This window comes from Corapipo altera, unplaced genomic scaffold (assembly GCF_003945725.1).
Source record: "Corapipo altera isolate COAL_440 unplaced genomic scaffold, ASM394572v1 2c, whole genome shotgun sequence".
In the NCBI taxonomy this organism is placed as follows: Eukaryota; Metazoa; Chordata; class Aves; order Passeriformes; family Pipridae; genus Corapipo; species Corapipo altera.
This window is the reverse complement of record NW_020884923.1, coordinates 3,003,378-3,029,565: the sequence shown is the minus strand read 5'-3', so window position 1 is coordinate 3,029,565 and position 26,188 is coordinate 3,003,378. Positions and strand designations below refer to the sequence as shown.

Here is a 26,188-nt window from a genome sequence, read left to right as displayed (position 1 = left end):
CAGACTGCCAGCTACAAAAGGCTGCTTCAGGAGTGGAAGCTGCATGTACCACCATAATCACCAGCACATTCCACACTATCAGCAGTATCTGCACAAACAAGAATTAACTACAAAAATCATATACAGTAACACAGGACTTCATAAACTGAATGAATTAGGTCTAAAGCAGATGACAACACCCAACATAATTAGAACACAGGTTTACTGGTAGTAGTCTGAGTGCTCTCTGTTCTTGCCAAGTTACTTTTCTTTGTTCTGCCTATTTAAAAGTACATTATTTCCATACAGAAAAGTAAGGTGTGAGCTTCCACTACTATGACACGAAAAAGGAAATCAAAGCCTTATCTATTTATGTGCAGAGGGAATGACAATTATCTGGAGGACTAAAGGGCAACTAACTGTCTAACCAGCAAATGCTGTAAAAGGCTGTAGCCCAGGTAGAAAGAAGAGACTTCTAGGAAAAGGGAGGACAATCCTCAGAGCTCAGCAACTATCACATTTTTATCAAAAACGTATTTATGAATCAAGATCAAAAACCTTAAAACAGTAATGAATGAGGGGACAATGCCTCCCCTTCTCACTTGCCATGTTGACAATACTCTAAAAGCACAGGTTTCAATTTTCATTTGAAAAATGAAGGACAGATGCATACAAAGAGCTCAGAAGAGTCAAAAAGAGCATATTCTTGGTTTTTTAACCTAAATGTGTGTATGGATATATATATATATATGTGTATATTTCACAGGCATGCTTTTGAAGTGGAAGAAGTCAATTCAGACTGCCTGCAGGAACACAGCAGGAGCCTTTACTGCAGCTGAGATCTTGCAAACACTCCAAAATGGAGCCTGCTGGCATGGGACCCACTACCCATCACAGAGACAAGAGGCAGCTCAGCAGGTTGGCTGCATAGGCTGCTGCAGGCAGGCGGCAGCTCCCTGCCCTGTCCCAGAGCCTGCAATCCTGACCGACCCTGGCAGAAACAAGGTCCTGCCCAGAGTGGCCACTCAAATGCTCAAAACCAAAATCCAGGTTTAGGAAAAGCCAAGGGATCCTGACACACACCGAGGCAAGCTCATGGTCTATAGGTGGATGATTCCACCATTCAAAAAGGCAAGTCAGTGCCCCTGTGAAGAGCAGGGGTTCACAGCCTCTGCTAAGCTCAGGTCCCAGACTCAGCTACAAATAATGCACCAGGAGCCCAGAGACAGAATCTCAACTCTGCAAACAGAGCTGCTCCCTGTTCTCAGCATCTCTCTGTTCACACCCCTGGGCCATAACCCCTTCATTTCTTTCACTTTCCTTTCCGGTATCCCCAACTCAGGAGTTGTTGCCATCCTCCTAAGTAAACAAAAAATGGTAATTCTCTATGATAAGAGAAAAACAAACCCCAAATATGTTAACTTTAGACCTGGTCTCACACTACAGTAGTACTTAAAATAGACCGGTACACTCACCTGCTTGAAAGGCTTTGGTCTTACTATAATTATTGAAACAAACCATTTGATGACTCTCCAGCACAACATTCCAAAACCAGAAACCTTCTCTGTGAATCAACACCACCACAGTACTAAGGAATAACTCGGTATCAAAAGAAATCATTTCTCCATAGACAAATAGTTACTCTATAGATGGATGGATGTGAAACAATGTCTGTTCCCACCAGATATTGTGCTAAGATACTGAAGATTTGCTCAGAGATGTAGCTACCACAGATTCAAATTTCTTATTGCCATGGGGAGATGCAATTACATACATGCAGATGAACCCTCATGCTTATAGTACCTATCCAGACCTTTTCAGCAGCAGCCATCAGGAAATCATGTGTGTTTAATCACCAACTCTGACAGACACCACAGATGCAATACAGAGAGGAATCCTGCTCCTCCCCAAACTCAATTCCTTCCCATTTCCTCTTCAGGAGAGGAATCCAGTCTGTTCAGTCATACTCAGTCTCATGATGCTAGTTCTATCTCTTCTTTCAGGCACTAATCCTGTTTATGTCATTCAACCATCACTCCTTTGGGGAGGACCATCCCCATCTAAACTTTAACAACATGGAAGTCTATGATGCATTTAGAGCATCATTAGCATCAAAAGCACCCCAAGGTGCTGAACCCTGCAAGATGAGGAGAGTTAGAAAGAAACTTGCATTAAGAAAACTTGTCCAAATTTGAGAATTAGGGTGGTTTGTTAGTTTTTTTTAATTATCATAGAAGGTATTGGAAACTCCTGGAGGATCAATGCACTGAACACATTTCAAGAGGGAGAATCCCCTGTGTAATCTTCCAGCTCCAGCTGCTGAGGTCCTACAGAGCTGCCTGATAGACTATTTTCTTGTTACTGCAGACATGATTAGCATTTTCCACACTCCCACCCTCTGGGACTGCTATGTATTTCCTACACTGATATCATTTTGCACCAGCCATCTAAATATTCTTTATATTTGCAGTTATAAGTTGAGACAAAAGATCCTTTTTTTTAATTTTTTTTAATTTTGAACCAACCTAGCCAAATATTGCAGGAAGCTATCCCTATAAAAAGCCATTACAAGACAAATGTAGATTTAGAGAATTTTCATATATATGACGAGATATTTATATAAAGTATAAACAATCTGTATAAAAACATTGCATAATTATTATTTCCATTCTCAATATAACTGGATAACTTCACAAAAATTAAAGTTATATTTTATTTAATTTAAGGTCCTGGGCTTTACCAGTAATTCATGTTACAATTGTGTGCCTTGCAAAGGAAGAAAATACAATATTTGTGTATCACACTATCGAGGCCTCACCTCAGTTGTGCGACTAATGTAAAGTTGCCCTTTGTACAATCAGTAATTGGAGAGTTGTAGCAAACACTAGCCAGAACTATACGTATTCATGAAAAATTTAATATTTCAAAACACTTCTGATTAAGCTAAATATCAAGGTTTTGCATTTTAAAATATTATGCTCACTTTTACAAAAAAAAGTTAATACATTTAAGGCACATTGAAAAAAGAAAAAAGACAAAAAGTGACAAAAATCACCTGCAACCTTAATTTCAATCCAGTTCTGTCACTGTTTTATGACACAGCCTTCCACATGTCCATTGCCTTTTCAACATCAAATCTCCCTCATTTAACATGTAGACAAGAGGGTGCTCACTTACTATTTTATTTCATTCCAGCTCAGAGTGAAACTATTGTACTGAATATTGATAAAAAAACCTCTTCTAAAGATATAACAATTAAATCCCATCAATTTTATGATATCCACTACTGTAATGATAATATCACATATATTAATTCAGTTTTCACAATACCTCAGATGACATATAAATAAAGAATCTAAAGCATTGATCTATTAAAGTCAAAATAATACACAAACCAGGAAGTTCAGTTTAAGGTGCCTAGGACCCAATTTCTAACATTATTTTATGTCTAGGTTTCATCAGCTATGGTCCTCAACACCTGTACAAATCAGTCCTGAGATATGTAGACAAAGAAAACAGAAAAACTACAACTAGCAATCACCACTTAGCTTATTGATTCTAACTGCTTATCTAGACTGACTTGGTTCAAAAACTGAGTGTGTTAATAGCTTGATTAGACATCTGGTAGCATTAAGAAAGCAAGTGGCTGAAGAGACTGCCTCAGCTTTACATAAGATTGTGCAGCAAAATCGAGACTCTTCAGCATTCTGAAACAGCATCTGAATGTGAGGATTTGGTGGGTTTTATCTTTTCATTTTGTATTTTGTGCAAATAGCCTTTAGAATTTCAGTTCCAATCATTGCAAAGAAAAATATAAGGGTTTGGTTCTGAAGACAAATTTAACTGTATCATTTTCAAGTTCACTGCATTTAAATGTCATTAGAAAAAAAAACAAACAAAACACAAAAAAAAAAAAACCCAACCAAAAACCAAAACCAAACAACTCTTTCAGAACTTCACAGGGAATCTTTACCAAACAGCATCAGTATGTTGCCATCCTTTATGTTAACAAGCCATGGATTAGAGATTGCAAAGGTACAATACCCATGAAATTGACTGGTAAAAGGCATAAAAACAGTCTTATTGTCTCACCCTTATTGTCTCACCCAAGGTAAAAGCGCCACAGCACACCTTCATCATCTTCCTCATCTTAATCTCTCTGCCAATATTTCTCTGCTGTCCCCATGGCATCTCAGTACATCAAAGTGACATTTTCAGTGACTTCTACACTGCTCAGATTCAGTTTTGCCCAGCTATTCTCAGCTTCTTTCCTAGGACCACGTGGAATCTGAACCGATTCTTGTTTTCATCCTAGCTTTTCCATTCCACTTCAATGGCAGAATTGAATTGGCTACAGTTCTACTTGAGTTGAACTGTTACAGTGCCTGAATGTTCCAAGAACATCATCCCACACATCAGTTTTTTTCTTATAGGATCAATGTCCAGCTTCAGATGGGTTAGCAGAACACCCAAAAACATCAAACAGAAATCAACTTCCAGATCTGAACCTCCATCTCTCTGAGAATGGTATAAGTGCAATCAGTCAAAGAGCAGATCTGAGAAACTCCAGCACTTTCACTTAGTATGAAGTCTTCATGCTGCATTTGTTATAAAGGTTTAAATGTCTTTACTGAGAAAGAAATGTGAAATAAGATCCTCTGCCCCTTTTTTTTTTCCTCTCACCCCACTAATCCATGTAAGACCAAGCCTCACGAGTTGACAGTGGCATAGACAATGTTTCACATCCTTATTACCAACCAGGAGGACAGGATAGAGCTTCTAAGTGCAGCAAATCTCCAAGGCATACAGTATTAGAAAAGCACAGCTGCTGGGCAAATTAATACTGGGGGAAAAATGCAGAAGACTGCACACCAAAGTGCTCCATAGACACTATAGCAACTTAGATCGATTTGCAGGAAATTAACAAGGGATTTAACTCTACACTTCATTTTACATAAAAAATAAACAAATTTCAAGTATATTAAGGCAACTGGGAGTCAATTTTTTTCCCTGTATAATGAAGTCTAGTAGGACAAATAGCAAAAAGTTCTCTCAGAAAGTAAAGAACAAACACAGCGTGATTTGCTGAATAAGCACTTAAAATCACCTCAGTATAAATTTTAGAAAACCCCACACTCTGTTGAAGTATTCTAGTATGTAGTCTATTATATCGTTCAAAATACAGAAATTGTAACTATATATACATTTACTTTCTTGCTACAGGTGACATGCAAAGAAATCCATACTTATTTCAGTGCTACATTTTTTCTAGTAAGCAATCAAAATCTGACCCTTGAAGTGAAAGGACAAAAAAAGCAACTGAGAGAAATCCATCAGGCTGCATAGAGGATAAGTGAGTTTGGTGCATCTGTCCTGTAAGACTCATTAAAACACAATTCCAACAGAAACACATTACACTCCAAGTGCAGATGATTCTACTAGTGAGCAGTTCATGTAGCATGAAGCCGAGCCATTAGCAAAGGAATTGAATTGATTCAAAGAAATCAAACTCAACAGCATGATACTGTTAAGCCAGCATTCCCTTAATACAACATCAGGGTAGTGTTGGGGATAGCTCCTCCATAAACACTCCACCAAAACAAGGATTTTGTGAGCTTTTATACACTTTAACATCTCAAGCCTCTCCTTGACAGTTAATCATTTCATTGTTACAAGGTATCAACATTAATCTTTAGTTAAAGATAATCTAGACTTCTTTTACTTAAACAACTTTGAAATAGTTTCATATTTTATTGTTACAGGACCTCAACAGCAATTTTTAGTGAAAGATAACTTAAACTTCTACTTAAACAACCCTTGATTGATTCAGCTGTCTAGAGTGTATTTTCATATCTTATTGGTACAGGATTCATCATCCATCTTTGTTTAAAGATTAGACCTAGACTACTTTCACTTAAACAATTTTCTATTGATTTAACTCTCTAGAGTGTAACAGTCTCTGAAACTAATTCAAACTACAGCTGCATAGGTTGCTGACCTTCCTAATTTTTACTCTTTATTTTTTAGCAGTGTTTAGGTAAGGGCTTCAAAGTTACAAAGTTTAAAGCAGTAAGGGCAAACTACAAAACTCTTAAGATTTTTATAACTGGGACCATCATGAACAGCCCTTTTTAGAATGTTCCATTCGCTGTGCTGATAAAATTGGAAAAAAAAAAATCCACAGCAATCTCATACCCCTATATATACCTAATCAAAAAAATCCTGTGCCCACATCTCATGTTGCCAGAAAAAGCACATATCAGCAAAGAGGAGTTCCAGAAGCTCTCACCAGAATAGATGTCTCTTACTCTATACCCTCCCAATGCCATGAGATTTTCCTGTGGATGGATGGTACAACAGTAAAATTGGGATGGCTTGGCACTCACTGGTCTTCTGGTAGACCAGAATGAAAAATATGTTTTAGTCCTGCTAGAAGGAATAATTAAAGGTGCTATGAAAGACAGGATATTAAGAGTTCTGAATCACTCCAATTCAACTCTGCAGTTAACAACAATTCTCTGCATGGGATATATCATCTCTCATCCACACAAAGATGTACACCAGACTGGTATGTGAAAAGCAAGTCATGTACACCTGTATTTATACATGTCATATATAAACATACACACACACACACATATATATAGTCTATTCACCAGATATGGCATGTAAAATACAATCCAGAATCTTCAAATTTCAGTGGCCTCATTTATGTTAATTATCATGGAGGATTATAAAAGACAAGGCAAAAGAGTAGTACATTATTTATATCATGCGACTGCTGGATATATTTCAAAAATGCAAGCAAAGCAAGTGTAATTCAAATTATAACAAGTTTTTTTTTTTCTTGCCAACATAAAAGATAGGTGACTTTGTGCTTGTCCACTTATGGTAAAATGCCCTTTAAATGCCAAGCTAATTTTATTTCCTGTACCTAGTCACTGTACCTGAAACTTTTTTGATCTCTTTGAAGTAATAAATGCATTAGAACAGAATGAAAGTTCAAACTAGCCTCTTGTTATATAAATACAGATAGTAGCACTGTTTTGAATCCTTAGGTATTCCCATTAGAAAAAAATAATTTATATCAAATCATATGAAAAAAAACTTTGAAATACATTTCAAGTAAGAGTTAGTAGCAATAGACTTTATGAAGGTTACCTCACACTTAATTTTAATTTTCACGCCCTCTTGGCAAATCTTTATCTTAATACTTGTTTTTCATGCAGTGTGTTTGCTTGAGGATGATTAAAAAAACCCAAAACTTTCAGACAAAGGTCTGAATCATTTTTGAGCTAACTGAGGCTACAAAGATACCTGATGTTGTTCTATGTCAAATCTGTCTGGACAATTTTTCTTCTGGCAGCTCTAGAACTGCCACACAATAGAAAAACTTGTTGGAGAATTTTTTGAAATCAGGGAAATTCACCTGTATGTCATCAAGACTTAAAGCCAGTAGGCTTGCTCAGGAGTATGCATGCTGGCCCTGATCTTGGCAAACAAACTGGTAACAACCAGCATCACCACCTACTTTACCTGCTATATAGGCTGAAATCTGTGCTGGATCTAAAGATACCAGTCATTGTAAGATCTTTCTGAATCACCAGTATCAGCAATACATCATATATTGTAGATAAGAAGTAAAGTAATTCCTGGATATACAGTAGGACAAAGGGAAATAATTTTCCTTGTCATAAAAGCTGAGACTGGTAATTGCACACAATGTACAGGTCTGTTGTTTAACTTACCTGAAAAAGATGTTAAAATCTCAAAACTGAAAGTAGCCACAAAATTATAAATCCCTTCCTCATACCTGAAACTTCCTTCCCCGGTCCTTGTGACACCTCTGCCGAGCAAAAGACAGCAGTGCAGAAGGTACAACAGTGCAGCAGCAGTGGATGGTAAAATAGACAACTTTGCCTTCCTTTCCTCTTATAAGGGACATAAAGTTAGATCCTTTTCTCCCACCCAATATCTGTCACATCTGGAAGAACATAACTATCTACTCCTGGTTTTAATATTGTTTATACTGTCCAGAAATCTCAGAAGTTACTGAATTCAAGAGTACTAATGGATTGATGGCCAGGCTTCATTTCCTAATAAAATTACAGAAAATTTCCAGGAACTGATTTGATTATAGCATTTCATCACTTTCACAAGAAGAAAGCATTAAATGTTAGAGCTCTTGAATCTAGTAAAGAAAGACGTGATTTGAAAAAAAAAAAACCAAACCCAAACAAAACAACCAGGGAAAAAAAATTATTCCAGAGTGCTGTGCATTTGCTTTCTCAGGATCATTCAGTCTGATGAGCTTCAGTGTTCCAAAGAAGGTTCACTGGAAAAATTTAACAACCAGGTTGAACACTTTTTATGGTCTTAAATGCTTTATAAAAACGTAAGGATCTCCATTTTCATCATTCATCTGTTTTACTGATGATAAAAAGCTACACTCAAAAACCAAGCAAAATTATTACAAAATAGTACCTAGGCTGTAGGCCTGTCTAGGACAGTACATCTGTAATTCTGCTTGCCTAAGATCATAGCCCAGACTCTGGGCACTCTGGACTATGTAATGATAATCTTCATTTATATAATTATCTACTATTCTCTCTCCTCAGGATTCCTCCATTTTTCCTTCTCTATTTCTGATTTGTTGCTCTTTGTTTTTTTCCTGCAGATGAACTAATAAAAGCGGTACATGCATATAGCATGCTGGTACCCAGCAAAATGAAAAAAAATTATCTGTTCAAAATGAAAAGTGTAAAATAAATAACGCTACCTGAGCAAACAAAGAAAGTTGTGATTTTATTTTTGAAACTAAAACCAAATCAAGCTATGAATTTCAATGTTTTAATAAACTACCAGAGCTAAGAATAGTATTTTACAGGGAAATGATAAAACCTCAGGAGCACAAAGTAACTACTCAGTGCCTAGGGCTAGAAGAAACAGAGCACTTGCTTATGAAATTTCACTCATTTTCCACTGTTGCCTTTGATATTAGCATTTAGCTGAATCAGGAGAGACAAGCAGGTATGCTCAGATAGATGGATCACTGATCTCATGAAGTATGGAAATTCTCATTTTGGGATTCTTGCACTAAAAAGGTAGGTATTTATTGCAAAGGCATCCAATACCCATTTTCTGAGTATATAGTAGGACAAATGGAAATTACCTTCCTTGTCATAAAAGGTGAGACAGGTAATAGCATACAATGTACAGGTCTGTTTTTGAGAAAAAGCATTAAATCCATTTAGTGTACACAGTTATTCTTTCTTAGTCACAAGAAAGTTGCTTATTGTTCTGACTCAAGTCAGCATGAGATTTTGTTCATATTACTCAACCATTTCATTATTGCTAACTTACCTGTTATATAACAAGAATGCCTGTTATATAAACATAGCATTCAAGAGATTACACAACTCAAAAAGCAAACCAGTGCAAGGAGACTACTTATAAGCACAGCAGCCTCAATGATTTCTAATGTAATGAAAAGTAATTGAGGACTGAAAAGACCTCCCTTTGCAGGATTCTTTCCATTAGAAAACTGTGGTCATACTGAACCCAGCTTATAGTAACAATCTCTCAAGAAATTGCTATACTTTCATTTAAATGAAATGAAACACTGTTATTCTAATAAAAAATTGAAGTTTCTCCAAGAAGATAACAGTGCTTCAGATGTATGCACAAAATTACCTCTTCTCTTAAAACTTGTCCTAACAGCTATTTCAAAGAAAAATGAAGCTGTCTATATAAGTACCTTTCTTATTATATACAAATATAAATGTAAAGGAAAACTTTGTATATTTTTCATAGAAACTACATAGAGATTTCAAATGCCAGTTCTTTCAATTTATCTGCAAGTACATATTCAGTCATTTTAGTATCATCATCACTCTTGACTTTGACTTACTAGAAAGAAAAATATTGACACTGACAACATTAATTTTTTTCATCTACGAGTTACTATTTTCAAGATTAATCTTGTCTAATATCACTATATTAGCATGCAAGAGATGCACAGGCAGATTCCTAATGCATTTGTACAGAAGCTATCAAATTCTGCAGCAGGAATATATTTATGGTTCAGTGAATACCATCTATCTACGTTGGTACAGCTGTAGCTCTGTATCTTCTGCTAGTGTTGGCATTTAACAGGTGCTGAGAGCCCAGTAAAATACTCTGTAAACAGCTAACAGCCACTTAATGACCACACTCATACCACTGCTTTATCTTTCTTGTGCACACCTCAGAAGACCAGTGAGTACAAGCACTGTACATCAGTACAGCTGCCATCAGTTTTATTTAGGCATGGGTATGAATGCCCACAACTCTGACCTTCATGGTTATGCACAGAAAATATCAGTAATTGTTTCCAGAATTGTTTCCAGGTTACCATCAAACAAAGTAAGTCTCATCAGTCACTGTGCCCTACAAGAGTCTTTTTCTGCTCACATCTAGTGCAGAAAATAGTCCAGAACTAGTGCAAATATTCCACCTGCGACCTCTAGAAAGCTCTCTTTAGTCTCCCTCTTCCCAGCAGAACACTCAACCTAACATTTTCTAATCATTCTGAAGAGAAGTTTATTCATTCTCCAGCGTTCCCTAGGTATGATATCTATATTAAAAATAAATATTCACTTAACACTTGACCACAACACTCTGCTAAAGACAATGCAACAGGAAATCTGCCAATTGATGTTATGATTTAAAGAGAAGTTTCAATACTTTATATTCAAAAATTGAACATTTTTTCATTCACTGTATTCTGCCCTATAGCACTACTTTAACACACATTCCTCTACATTTTCTTTAATTTCTGCTCCTGCCCAGATCTGTTGGGAACAAACAGCAAGAAAACTGTTGCTCTACTTCACACACGTGGCTGTACGCAGTTATCACTGCACGTCTTCAAGTCTGGACTGTGATTTTTGACATTATGCCTGTATGTGTCGGTCCTTTTTATTTTATTTATGCATTTGTTTGTTTATCACTGTGGATTTCATTGCTCTTAGTTTCAACATTTACAAACTAGGAGAATAGGGGTTTAGAAGCATGTCTCTGCTTACACTGGTACCACCTCTTCTACCTCAGATGTGCTTTTCATTCTCTTGCTGTTTAACTCCTTCAAACAAATTCGCACTGACAGAACACACTTTGGATCATCCATGGGACTGTTCCCAGACTTCATTTCCCAGATATCATTTTCAGTTTCAGTGCCTTGCATGTTATAGGACTAACTACCCTATATTAGTTTAAAGTTTGTTTTCTCTAGGCATTCCCATAAATATCAGAGACATGCTTCTCTTCTGTCAGCTTTCACTCCTGTGCCTACAGTCACTCTTCCTCACTTAAAGTTTATAGGATTTGAGTTGGAGCATAGCATTCGAATTAATACTACAAAGCATATATGGAACATTCAACAACAGCATAACAAATCAAAATAATTACTCAGCAGAGAACATTAATTACACTACTATGATTTATTTGTAAATTCCTATTTGCTAGTCAGACAATTTATTCCTATTAAAACCAATAATATTTCCTATAGGATTTGATTAATTCCTATATCCTTCACCTTCCAGACTGCAAAAATGCATTATTGTCCATATTTCTTGTCCACTGAGACTCAGTAATATTCTATTTCCAGCTTAAAAGTCTATTTCAGGACATTTTAGCTCGGGCCACACAGAACAATTTCATTATTCCTAGAGAAAACCAGCACACTTGACAGTCTCATGTGATACAGCCAGGAATGCTCAGAAAGCTTAGCTGCCCTGAAGAAGTGATCAAGCTTTATATGACACATTATAAGATCTCAAATTAAAGCATCCTTTTAGCTCTATACTGACCAACAGCACATTGAACTTGGTGTGAATTTACAACTCTGGCAAACTTCAGTGGAAGCTGCAAGTGTTTATAATTTCTCACAAAACAGACCATTCCTGTAGCAAGGGAGGAAAATTTAGCTATTGATGCTATAAGCTTGTGACAGTCATGAAAATTGTGGTACTATAGGGAAAAAAAAGTAGTATTGTGCAAGATGAAAAAAAAAGTGAATATTTAATAACTTACCCCTTCTGCCTTCTCTTCTGTGTTAGCCAGCATTTCCTGGAGGGCCCGTACTGACAGAGACTGCTCCAGCACAAAGGTGCAGATGGACAAATCAGGTGGAACATTCTAGGTGATAAAAACCCGTGAGATAACATTAGTAACAGATTTGCTGAATAGCAATTTCCAATGCCTCAATTTTCCCTCACTTTCCATAAATCTGAAAGTCTGCTAGATCTTTGAGGTTATGAAAGACAGCCACATACTGGGCTGCAACAGCTAAGTCTTAGCCAGCAAACAAAGGGAAGCAACTCTTCCCCTGGCTCAATGTTTCTAAGCTGGCACCCGGGGTACAAGGTTCTATCTCACTGAAAGAAAGAAATGCTCAATAAAAGAAGAAACCAATGAATTTCATGAGGTTCAGCAGAGATCACCAGGACTGGCAGGGCTGGTGCACTCACCCTGTGTGCCTGCAGGGAGCTGGGCTTGATCAAGCCTAGATGATGGAGAGAGAGATATCTTACAAATCTAGTGGTGGTTACGGGGAAAATGGAAGCAGACTCTTCTTGGAGGGGCTCCTTGAAAGGAATAGGAGCAGCAATAACAAGTTGTACAAAAAAAATTACAGGAGAAAATTAGAAGAACTGCCAAGCAAAGCAGTGAAATGTCTGCTTGGACATTAGCATACAGAACATGTGTCCCAGGCATTATGCTCAGACTGTAAGGGAAACCAAATTCAGTCTTTAGGCTACTGATCGTAGCCAGACCTCATCCTTGTGATGAAGGTCAAGATGAATTTTCGTAGCAGAAACATTCGACACTAAGTATCAAGGCCAGGCCAGCAGTTTCTCAGCCTTGCAGGGCAGTATGCTTCACAATAGTCTGCTCTAACTGGGATAAAACTAAAGAGTCTTATAAAAATGAATATTTAATTTGTCATGATTGAAAAAAATATCATTGAGTTATTGAAAAGATAATTTTCCAGACTACCATAAAAATTCATATAAAATTGAAAGAGGTTTGTAATAGCAATGCCTAAATTACAAAGTAGCAAAGTAAAATTAGATTTTATGTGGGGATCTTTTCTTCTGTTAATAGAATATGCAACACCTACACACCTTTACTTGCCTCCAGAAATTCTTTCATATGTCTTCTCTTTTTCTTTTCAAGTTAGTTGCATATTTTAGTTTAGAATACTTTTATTGACTACTGGAAATCAGTTTTTTATACCATGAATGCTTTTCCTACTAAAGATGTAAAATCGTACATTTACTCAAACTGTGCACAATATGAAGAGACCTCTTCCAAGGCCAAATTGCAAAATGTAGTTGGAAAACCACTTCATTCCCACTTTTTTTCAAAAGTTAGTTTATTCATACCCTTAACAGCTTATTAAACTGCTGTTCATTCCCACGAAGTACAGCAATTCAGGTGCTTTTTTTTAATACATAACAAATCTTTCATTATCTTCCACTACTTATATTTCAATAAAATTAATGCAAAATTGTATTTTAAAATTAAGTTTTACCCAGATGAAAAAGAATTAAATAGCATCCTCTTTTGCATGTGTTTTGAATGACTTATGCAACGATACTTAGGCATGAAATATTTTTAATCCAACTCTTTCAAAATCAGGCCTCTACTTACTGAGAAGTGTTCATGTTACCATTTTTCTTTTGTAGCTACTCAAACAATACAACTGCCCTTTTCATGTTAGTACTAGGCCAACAGACAACTAATTAGATTCTCTTCAAAACATCCTTATAATGTAAGTACTATCATAAGCCTTTATTTTACAAAGCAGAAAGGAGAGCACTCAAAGACTGAAGGTTGCAAGGTGTTGCTTCTACTCAGTAAATGTGAGGACAATTTTCCATTCTAGAAAGTCTCACAGAAACAAACCACCTAACAGTCCGGCTCGCCCTCCGTTCTTCCCAGTGAAGATTGAATGACTGACAAACAAGAGCATGAACAAAACAGGAAAAGATGTACAGAGCCCTGTACACTGGGCTCAAAAATGAGTCAAGGCTACACTTCCCGTATCTGGTTACAAGCAAACAACTATAAGCAAACAAAGTCTCCATAACAATATTCCCACTATCATTCATTACTGTTACTTAAGCAGGATTTTTGCTGGCAGAATGTCTCACACATACGACTTTGGACTAACCATTTTTTTTACTACTGAACCCACCCTATAGGTTATACACTTTCAAATACAGAAAATCCCGCATCATTTCACACATTGATCAAGCCAACATAGCAAGGACACCCCTTCATCCATTTCGTTCTCCTTTATGTTCAAGACAGCCAGGAGCACTTTCTTCCTTCCCCATTTAAACTGAGGTATGAAGTCCCAATGAACATTTTTCAGCTATTCTCATAGGGGAGTAAGGCACACTTTTGCTGCCAGAGAGTAATAAAGGAGAACTGTATGAGACCATTTTGCTTTAATTAAGTGGAAGAGGTACTGTCTTCTTACAGTCTAGCAAAATGTTAGAGTCAGTTTCCTTTTCATGAGACAAAGAGAGAGCACATTATCCCACCTCATCTCTGTTGTACGTATGCCTAGACACTTGGTGGCCCCCAGAGAGCACTGTGTTTCCCCTAAGAGCTAAAGAAAGATGCAGCTACTGATGCCTCAGTAAGCATGTGAATTGGACCTTCCTCTCTGGCAGTTCCTCACCCAGATCTGCTCTACTGATGATCAAACAGGCAAGGTTGCATCAATCACGGCATGTACAACAATCAGAGCATGGACAAATGCAGAACAGATGCAGAGCTGCCAATATATTTAGCTCAGTTACAGCTCTGCTCACCCTTATACACTCCATTTCAATGCTGATGCTTTTAAAGCTCTGGATTTAAAAGAGGAGGCTTCAGGTTGGCATAGAGACACAAACTGGAAGTTCCTATTTTGAATAGCCCTCTCCATAAAACAATAATTCCAGCTTATTTTTAAACCCTCATTTAAACATACCAAACATTACTCACACCGCATTTCCCATCTCTTCCAAGCATAAAAATGAGGAAGGAAAGTCTTTGCCAGACCTCTGATTGTCTACCTTATTTCTCATATTATCTCACATAGAGACAGAGGACAGAATACAAAAAATAAAGGTATTCTGTGTTATACTGGCAGTCTGACATTCCCTATCGAAAGGTATCTTCACACAAATTACACAGTAGATTTTAGTACTCAGTCTGGAAAGTAACTGCCTAGTCTAGGTTCCATAAGGAAAATCTGTAGCAACCAGTTGTCAATATCAGATTCTTAAGGACAGGTGAAATGTGTAGGCAGCTTTTTAGGAATTGCTTTGCTAGACTATGAGCACACTATTAAATAATAAATACTTTTTAAAGAAAACGTTTTGCTACATGTCCAACAACCACCCACCAGTGCACTTTTAATAAATACCAAAACTACCAGGAAATTTTCAACAGTTTAATGATAACAATACATCTCAGTGCTCAAAAGCAGATTACTTAACAGATATAAGTACCCATACTGGCAATCGTCAATCTTCTTTTCCACCAGTTTTCATTGTATTTAGCTTTGCTGCAGTAACTTTCTAAACAAAGGCATAGAAAATTAGTTCATATTTCAAAAAGGTTTTTTTCTTTTGTTTTGTGACAGAGTATATAAGGAGGTCCTTGGACAGTACAGGGAATTTGTATCACTTTAAAAAAATCAGTGGAAAATTCGGATAAGCAATGACTATTCAAAACAATTTCTTTTCATTTTATTTTTCACACGTTTGCAAAATCAATTATATTTTAATGGATTTGAACATAAAATACACCCAGTGACTTAAAAAAGTAAAAGTTAGTAATTCCTGTATATCTCAGAGTTTCAAGCATTAATGATTTTGGCTTCTTCTACTCAGACATAATTACTAATATGCAAGTAGCTTGATTTTAAAAAAGTTATTACACAAATAAACTAGAAATTCTATATTAAATTTTAAAAGGAGATTAATTTCTGCTAGGAGAAGAACAATACATAAATATTACCTTTTTCTATTGTTCTGTTGTTTGTAATAGTCCAATTAACAAAATTAGACAAGTTAAAATAATGTAACAGTCATCTGTATTTTTAAAGCATATCTATTACTGAATTGCTAGATTATTTAGAAAATTGGTGAATTCTTTATTTCTTCCCATCATTTTAAACTACATTTATTGTGTACACTAGTTTTCTGTAGTAATATTTGCATAGTAAATTATGCTTTACTCTGTGGGAGGCAGATTCGCAAATTAGATAATCATACCCTTTATTAAAAAGGTGTCTTGAGTAAAGCTTTTGAAACACGATTTAAAAATATCCCTAGCTGTATTCCAACCCACAACTGAATCATGGATACTGAATGTATTCATTACACTCTACTTCAGTTTTTAGTGAATTACTATTTCCAAGCATACCACACTCCAGTGAAAGCAAGAGGCTGAGATGCAAAACTCAGTCCCACTGTCATTACTCTGATGGTCACACAGTGCTAACAAGCCACAGTAATGTATGACCTGCTCATGTAATATGTTGCATGTAATCTTGTGAATGTAAACTGAACTTCTGCCTCTCATAAATATTAATACAAGACTGAAGAATAATAAATTACATCAGCAAACAGAATTCTGTCTCTAAGAATAAGCAGCTTTACCTCGGCTTAATTTTTCTTCCTAGTTATTTGTAAGCTTCTTAGTTATTTTCCTAGGCTCAGGGGTGTGGGTTTATTTCTCTTCTAACCAGATTCCCAATGAAATGGACTTGCAGGTATTTAATTTCTAGCTGTATACTAAATATTCACATAGCAACGCCTAAAAAATCACCTAATTAAGTAGCCTGATTTACAAAGCATCTATCATTTGCATCATTGTCAAAAAATGAGATGTGGGTGTTCATAACTTTTTTTAACACTAGCTCATTTACTAAATGCCTAACTTTGAGAATCCAAGGAGGATAACTCAGAAAATTAATTTTAGTCCAGAATTTAAGCAAATCATCTGTAGTTCTATTTGTGGGAGTAGCCTGAAAGAAACTGAACCCACCAGATATTTTCAAGTTACATTTAAATTTATAGATCTCCATCGTTCTGGCCATCCTTTCTACTTAAATGAGATTCTGTCCAGTGACAGTGACAGAACAAACTCAATACTACCAAGTAAAAAGATTCATTTCTAGGACTCTATATAGAAGGAACAGCTTTCCATGTTTTCACGTTTGTCATCAAAACAAGGGGCCCAGGACAGAAATATATGGGTCTGACAACCAGTCCCATCAGCCAAACAGGATGAACCATAATCATCAAATCCCAAAGTAGAAAAGACAGAGAATTAATTATGAGGCTTACAGTTTCAGCTCTATGGAAAGGATGGTGTCAAGTAACACTGTCCTCTCTGTAGTACTCTTCCAGTAACAGAGTCAAGCTCCCATGTGTTCATCATCAGCAGACTGTGAAGGTTGCCTGGCCACTTCCTAAAAAAGTTTGCTATCAGTTGCTTATGATTATTTCAGTCTGAAATTATCACTTTCTGTATGAGGCTTTTATAGGACATTCTGTTCAAAACAGTTGTTTCCTTCAAAAGAAGTTCTCAACATTCAAAACTTTTTAGGTTACTATATCTAAAAACCATAATGGTTCCACGTTTTAGGAAGAGTAGTTTGACAAGAGAGTGGCTCTTTGTGACAAATATGCTTTTTGCTTTTTATAGGAAAAACTTTGACAATCTGGTCAAGTTCTGCTTCCTGAAATATGTTGGTTTTCACATAGCGAAAAGTTTGTTGTTAACAACTGAAAGCTCTAAAGAGTCCTTTTTCACAGGACAACTGTTTCAGGGGATAAAAGTTAAAAATTCACAGGAATACCAGCAGGATAAAATGAGAACAGGGTCCAAAAAAAAAAAAAAAAAGTAGAAGGAAAAAAGGAGACAAACAACCAGAAAAACAGCTAGCGGTGGAACTGAGGTCAGACCCAAACACATTTCAGTCGTTCATTTTCAAATCCTAGAACACAAGACAGCTCCATATCCTCAGTGGTTCTCTTGAATCATGTGTTAGTTGCCTATGCCTCTACATGCTGATCTCCTTGTTAATCTGACCTAAAGAATCAATTAATCGTTTTAATTTTTAAAAAAATATTCTCTTGTGGTCACACATAAAAAGTTTCCCCATCTTGTCCAGATTTCCAAGTGAGGAACTCTATCATAAATGAAGTGTTAGATTTGATAAACCCATCAGTGAAAAAATTCTTAATACACTGAGCATACTGTTGATATATGAAACACTCATCTACAGTATTTTTTGTCCGATTACAAGGAGTTACTAGTTTTTATCTCCATTAGACTTTACACAACAGTAAAGACCAAAATCCTCCCCTACTCATTTTCACATAGTGAATGTCATGTGCTGGTCACCATGGAACAGAGCTCATTGGCAAAGAAAATTGTGTATGCCTGAAACTTAGGCTGCACAAACTTGAAGGTATAACAACATCCAGAAGGAAAGTGCTTCTTGGGGTTTTTTTCCTCTTACATTCTCATTTAAAGATCCATAAGAAACCTATATCTATTTAGACTGATGTTACTTAAGTACAATCACAGTATTTTCCTTTATGCTGAAAACAGTGTCAAAGTTTCATCTTACAATTTTTCAGCTTTTGATCCTTGGAAATAGCTTTGATTCTGAGAGCTGTCAAAGGTCTTGAGGCCATTATTAACAGACCAGACTGTTTTAATTGCTTAGAAGTTGTAATTCCTGGTACAGTGTTTTCTTTCTTCAAGGGTCTCAGAGATTCCACCTCTAAAATGGATAAGTAAAGAGGTTTTTTTCTCTTATCCTCCATCTCTCCCCTCTAGTCTCCTTTCTAACTACACAGAAGTCCAACATATCTACATTACTGAGAGCTGTTTCCTTTTTTTCTGTTCTCTGAAAATTTAAAACTCTTAGCAACAAATAAAAGTGATATTGTGTAAGGAGCCATATTACTACTTACAGCATCACCAGTTAAACTCAGTCAATCAACTCAACACCCATTGCAATATATGTTGCTGTAGCCAGAAGCTCAGATGAACATTAGCTAATAATGTTTCACTCTAATGCAGTGCAAATGTGTTAATTTTGAAGGTAATTAGGAAAATCCCATGCTCATTAATAAAATAAAAACATCTTATAGGATCAACAGTGCTACAGAGGTTCTGGGCACACATTCAAATTAAGAAAACAAGATTTGTTTAACTTCATATTGATCCTGCAAACTCTATCTTATTATGCTAATCTTATGTGTATTATCCAAAACTTTAACTTTCTCTTTTATTCTTAGAGATTACGTTGTATTTGCAGCTGGTGCAACAAGTAATGGAAAAATCTAGGATATTATCAGTTGGGCGGGTACTGTTGCTTTAGAACCTGGAAAGAATTGGCTATCCTTTGATTCTTGCAGCATCAGAAAGATGACCTATTCTGCCCCTTTTTGAAAAGCACAGCAGACCTCCAAGAGGAAAATCTTCCTAATATCTGACCAGATTTAATATAAGCCATGTACATTACAACAATCATATTTCAAAGTAGGAATCCTATAACCTTTAAGGATCAAACTAATAGGGTAAATGTACACATATTTTGTGGCTGTAATAACTGACATGGCCTGACCTGTGTCAGTGGAAGTCTTACCTTTGCATAATAATCAATAGACCCTTATTTCCTGAGATTCTTCTTCTGTTAAATTTATCCCATAGCTGAAATCTTTACAGTAGAATTATAGAATGTAAAAATGACATACAAATAAACATAATTACTAACTTCCAGAATACTAACTCTTATAAGTAATTCATCTACTTTGAACAAGAAACAATATATCTAAGAGAAGCAAAACCTGCTTATTTATCTCATAAACTATCAATTATAAAACATAATGGACACCAAATTTTAACTTTTTAGGATTTTGTTTTAAGTTTTCATCAATTACATTTTCCATTTTATGTTGCTGAAATCAGTGTTCAGCCTGATTCAGAAAAATCAGTACCTATCAAATACTGCTGGAATAGGGGACTGGACATTTATGCTGAGTCACCTCTGACTTGTCCTTAAACAAAGGAAAGGAGATGCATCATCAGCTCTGTCCTGGGCAACAGTGTTTAAAAGTAGCAAAGCATGCATAACTATGAAAATCCTTTGTGGTAAGATGCAACAATGCACTTAGGTACTTGCAGTACTAAATTGCATATTAACAGTAAATATTTTCTTTACACATATGTAAAGTAAATCAGTTTTTATAGCTAAAATGAATAATACATACCTCTGTTTTGAGTCACTACTCATCTATGTGCTTAATTCAATTTACAAAATTATTCAAAACAAATTAAATGCAACCACCCACAGAATTTTCAATCTATCCCACCACCTTAACAGAAGCTAAACACGCTTTATTGAAATTTACACGTGCCAGTCCCTACTGGCTGGCAAAAAAAATATATATTATAAAGCCACTTTATGAAGACGAATATTAAACCATATCACAGTTCTTTAATTCATTTTGTCCTGCTTGTTATATGTCTTTTAAAGGTAGTAAGTCCATTTTGACTCAGGTTGGATGTTATGATCCCCAAATTATTTTGCACTACAGGATGTCTGATCTGATTTACTTGATTTAAAATTATATCAAAAAATACATTATCTTAAAAGGTACATACATTTACCTGTGTAATGTAAAGCAAATCAACTAGAATGGCATATTGAAAGTTGTTCAGTCAAAAAAATGTATTTTTAATAATAAAACTGTTGTAGTCTTAGAGAAACTCTAGCAAATATTTGGGTCAGGGACAGAAAGGTTTTAAGAGTCCTAAGAGCAAGAACTGTCTGCCAAGAAATTTTCCAAGGATTTAAGGACCTGTACTGCCAGAGTTCCACTGCTGATAAAAAGTGCAATAATACTTTCAAGCATAAATATCTGCTTAAAAAAAAAACCCCACCAAATATACTCAGAAATTGCGGTTTATCTTTAAACATGTAAAATATATAAAGCCTCTGCTTGCCTGTGTATGGCTCTGCATTTGAATATCCACTGCATGATGTAAAATATAAACACTTACTTGACTACTCACCTCTATTAACTACAAAGTCAAAAAGAATAATTAGAAGAGTAATTAGTGATTACTTTTTCAGCTTCTTAAAGATTCAAATTTTTCCTGTTTTGGTCTAAGGTGCTGAAATATTGTTACTAACCTGTTAAGAAACAACCAGTTCCTGCTTTAAAGGACTCTGCTTATCATTCAGTAACACAATAAAAAAAAAAAAAGCTGCCACAAAATACTGTCTAGACAGAAATACCCACATGCATTTCCCACCTATCTCAGAAGTGAATAAAGCAAGAGGAAATAAAGCAAGAGGCTTAAAAATTCAGAGATGGTAAAGACAGTCTCAAGGACTCTGAAAACTCTCTAGATTCTTACTCTTTTCCTGTTACTCTTGAATAGATGTGCAAGGAGGGAGTATAAAAACAAGTTCACAGATATTACTCCTACATGAGAATATCACATTCATTTAGATCATTTACCAACCTGGAGTTTCCTCCTTTGCCATAGTCAAGTTCTTCCTTTCTAAAATTTCACATTCTGACATCACATCAGATGATAACTACGCACCTTTGCAGAGACCTATTATATTATGCACAATCACATATTATTTTCTATATGGCTTTAATTTTATTTTACCAATATCTCAACTTCCACCTAACCAAGCAAAGATATTCCACTCCTCTAATAAGGTGCATGTCTGTGCTGGGGATTTGACATAACTTTTCAAATGTCTTTGATATTGGTTTATTTTCTAAAAAACAAACAATCAAAAAAATCCACATACTTCTACGTTTTTCTTATTAATCTTATTAACTCTTTCTGATTAATTCTCCTAAGGAATTCACATTCTCTATAGAAATAAAACAATTCTAGTAAGAATTATGCAGACAGTTAAGTGTATGTGAAAATCAAAGCTCCAATGGAAACTACAGATACAGATAACCTCCATAATAAACTAGCCAGAAACATGCACAAGGAGAAGGAATTCTTTTGCCATTTTAAAAGATTTTTATAGTCATTAATCTGTACACATTCTTGCAACTGTATCAGCCCAAAGAAGCTTAACTAATTGTTAGTGTACTGCTGAGTAAATCAAATATCAAATATGGCACTCAAAGCTTATAAAGCTTTATTCTTACAACAGCTAATCACACTAGGCGTGTTTCTTATTTAAAAATAAAACCTCATTGCAATTGGACTTCATTTCTGCGGACCTTTTGTATTGACTAATACTTACTCAACTTACAGACACTAATGTTCTAATGGCATTAGAATAATGGGTGTTGATTCCAATTCACATTTCCCACAATTATTACCTTATCACCAGCTGTAAAAAGTGTACTGTTTAATTATAACTGGTCAGTACTCATAGAAACACCAAGAGAACCTGAAATTCATAACTACCTGTTACCATTAAAAGACATTTAGATGTGGGATAGAAGTAAAGTTTGCAGGATTGTTAGGGGAAGACTGTATTAGTCTTTTAAACTCAGTCCGGTGACATTCGTTGTCTGTTCTTTTTTAATAGCATGTAAAAATTCAGTTCTCATGAAAAGGCAACATTTTTGTGAATGGTATTTTTGTAAACATGCCAAGACAAGAGTACAAATACCTAGAAGATGGAATAAGCTTTCTATTCCAAAACATATTCTTTATATCCAGGAGGGAAGAAAAAGAGACCTTCTAAGGAGTTAAAGCTCAGAAACATCAATTAGCATTATTCACAGGGACTCATTGTATTTACAAGAATATCACTTTGTAAAACAAAAGAAAAACTATCCCACACTCCATTAAGCAGAACATGAGCTTCAACTCCTTCCAGCTCACCTAGCTTCCCAATTAGCAGGTTGCAGGCAGGGCAAAAGTAGATTGCACAGAGTCACTGCTCTACAAGAGCCTTGCACTGAGGCTCTTGCACGGAGAACCAAACTCCTCTTGGCTTGTAAATGGTATTTGAACAGGTCAAGCCAAAAATGACAGATAAGGAGGACATCTTAAGCTGCTAATCATACTGTGGGAAACCAGAGTATTGTTCTCATCCTCCAGATATTAAAGACATGTTGGTTCGTGTAAGAAAAACAGACTAGAGATGCCAATGTGGTTCATATGTCAACTGCATGTCCATCACTCTTATCTACAGGTTTTCAAACAAACATCAAACTTCCAGCAATTATTCAAAGATAAACTCGCATGAAAAGCAGCCTGAACCTGACCTTCTGTATTTATGCATACTGTTTAAGAGCATAATCGCTTTTTTTACAGTCTGGTCTCTGATTTTTTAATGTAAAATAACGCAACTGTTCTTTTTTTGTGAAACCGGAAGCTCTTCTTGTATTTGTATTCAGTAACCCACCAGTCAGCATTAGGAAAGTTACTAAAACAACTTGTATTTGGGTTTCAAACACAGGGACAAAAAGCATAAATCTTCAACCTCAAAACTACTTCCACTTGCCCAACTTCCCTCTTCCAATCCAGACTATTTATAAACTAACACCTTCAATTTAATGTTGCAAATACTCCTGTTATGATAGTAAATTACAGCATTCCCTTGGTTGTTACAAAAGCACAAATCTTCCACCTTTTTCTTGGGGAAGTAACCAGGGAGAAAAGCCTAAAATATTGAAAATCACCACCTAAAAGGCCTAAGTTTCAAAAAGTCTTAAGAAATAAAAAACAAGTGTCTGATACTCTTTTTTTAGTTCTGTTTCAGATGTGATTGACACTATATACCTCAAACAAACACAGATTCACTCGTTATTAGGCCACATTTCTTTGTCCTAATTTCTGAGCCCATTGGGCTAGGATTATTCACAGGAGTCTGCTGAGCCAGATTTAGCCAAAGTCCTCAAAAATACTGAATACAAATTAATAATACCATGACTTAAGCGCTAAGCAGGGCTACGAGGCTAATGTGAAATTGCTATTTTAGATAAATGCTCATTTAAAGGGCATAAAATAACATATTTTCACGTGTTCTTAGCTTGGAACACAGATTTATGAATCTGGTTTTTTCAAGTTTTCAGATGTGCAGCTACCTATCAGTCTAATTACAATTCGAACAACTGCTTTGTAACTACTCTGCATTTGCTAATGAAGTATAGTCTACCATAAACCCATCAGAGAAAATATTTGAAATGCTGAGCTCTAGGGGACTTGGTAGAATATGCCACTGCGTAACCTTGTGATGCTCAGTTTCCCAGGGTAAGGCAGCAAGCCTGAAGCTGCCAGGGTTGTGTTTGCACTGAACAGCTAGCAGTTGTAACTTTCATCAGTCATGAATGTACAGCAAGTAAGAACTCCCATCTCAAAATATTATGCCTTTGCTCTATGAATCACTTTAATTATCTTTCAAGGACTTTCTTATGGTATTTTAGCGCATTTGGGGAAGGCAAATAATCTGTTTGTAGTCCTTAACACCTAGTCCCAAGATTATTAGAGTCCCAAGACTTGTATACTAAATGGGGAATAAGACAAACCCAACCATCAAAACCCATCAACTATGCATTTGGGTAAGGGCATTGCTTTGAACAGAATGTTCAAAATGCACGTAGACAAACCCATTATGCAATGATGGCAACTCTCCTTTATAATAGGAACAGTAGTAAAAAAATTAGGACTCGGAAGCTAAATCACAGCAAACTGGTAGGTTTTTAGAAGCCCCTAGAAAACTCACCAAACCAATACAAAATTGTACACCACATATCTGAGCTTCTTCAGTCACAGTGTTTGTGTCACAGCCATATCCCAGACAAGATTTTCCAGCACAATATCTGGTTCTTTTTACCTTTTAATCTTTAAACAATGAGAGGCCTAAACAGTTACTGGGATATATAAAGGAAAATGGATGTAATGGGATTTTTCAGGTTTTCTTCATTTATTTTAGACCAGAAGTGAAATTCCTACATCTGTTCCACTACAAAAAAAACCCAACCAAACAAACAAAAAAACCTCACACAAACAAACAAGGGAAAAAAACCAGCAGCTACTATCATAGGCAGATCTGTAAACATTTAGCATTTGTTTGGTTGGGGTTTTTTTACATTTAGATAATTAAGAAAGTTGCAAACTACATATTTGACTGGAGAAATTACAAGTCGTTTCGTTTGTTAAATTACATAAATTATACAGCTTTGAGTTAAGTTTCTTGAATGGATAGCCTATGTCACTAACAGTATGAAACCCATCATTAATATTAAAAAGAAAATGAGCGTTTCGAAATTTGTCTTGCTTTGGTTAGTTGATAACAGACATAATGCATGCATAGATATCATATGTACTACTATTTTATTCAGTGCCATCACTTGGAGTACTATCATCAAGCAAATGTATCTACAAAACTGTTTTGATTTTCTCTTTCAGCTTTTGTTGCTACATTTTCAGATTATGTCATGAACTCCACTAGCAGATTTAGGAATTTAGAACTTTCCTTTGGAGGCTTTTCCCAGGTGCTTTACCAATGACAGTCTTAAGTATTTCTAAAACACTATAAAACATTTTGACAAAAAACTCCCAAGTACTAAATACATTAAAAATCTTCTGATAAAACCCCATGGGTTCTAAATAACTAATATTAAACATGCAGAGTTATCCCCAATAACAGAGAACTGGCCCGTAGCAATGTCATACTTTTAAAAATATTAAATAAGTGAGTGTGATTGAAAAAGAAACTCTTTCCTATTCATGAAGGTACACTTTGAAGATAGGAAGACTTTTTAATTCTTTTTGGTAGTAATTAATGCCTTATTATGGTAAAACTCAATGTAAATCTCTGGCAATACAAGATTTGATAAAAAAAATATTTCTGTAAGATCAGAAATAATCCATTCCTGTGTGAATTTAAAATTCCAAATATCTGCTTCAACAGGAGCTACTATGTGGACAATGAGAATAGTAAGGTATCATATATTGGATATATTATAATTACACTATTTAGTCTGTGATGGCTTGCTTGATATCACACAATTGTTTCCTTTTTAAAAACTACCTGAGTTACAGGTGACAGTACAAATACACTAAATTTTATTGTTATGCCTAGTAATAATGCCCACAGTTTTCAACTCATATATCTGTTATTGCCTTACACTCATGGAGA

The 26,188-nt window shown here is 35.6% G+C and overlaps 1 protein-coding gene across 8 annotated transcripts in view; it reads right to left on the bottom strand.

Moving 5' to 3' along the window:
* Positions 1-26,188, bottom strand: part of RYR2 (ryanodine receptor 2) — a 381,847-nt gene that overhangs the window by 255,655 nt on the left and 100,004 nt on the right. For all 8 annotated transcript variants that reach the window (XM_027657258.1, XM_027657254.1, XM_027657259.1 and 5 more), the window contains exon 3: positions 12,052-12,156. In XM_027657258.1, the coding sequence (XP_027513059.1) occupies positions 12,052-12,156 (105 nt within the window). The remainder of the gene's footprint in view (positions 1-12,051; positions 12,157-26,188) is intronic.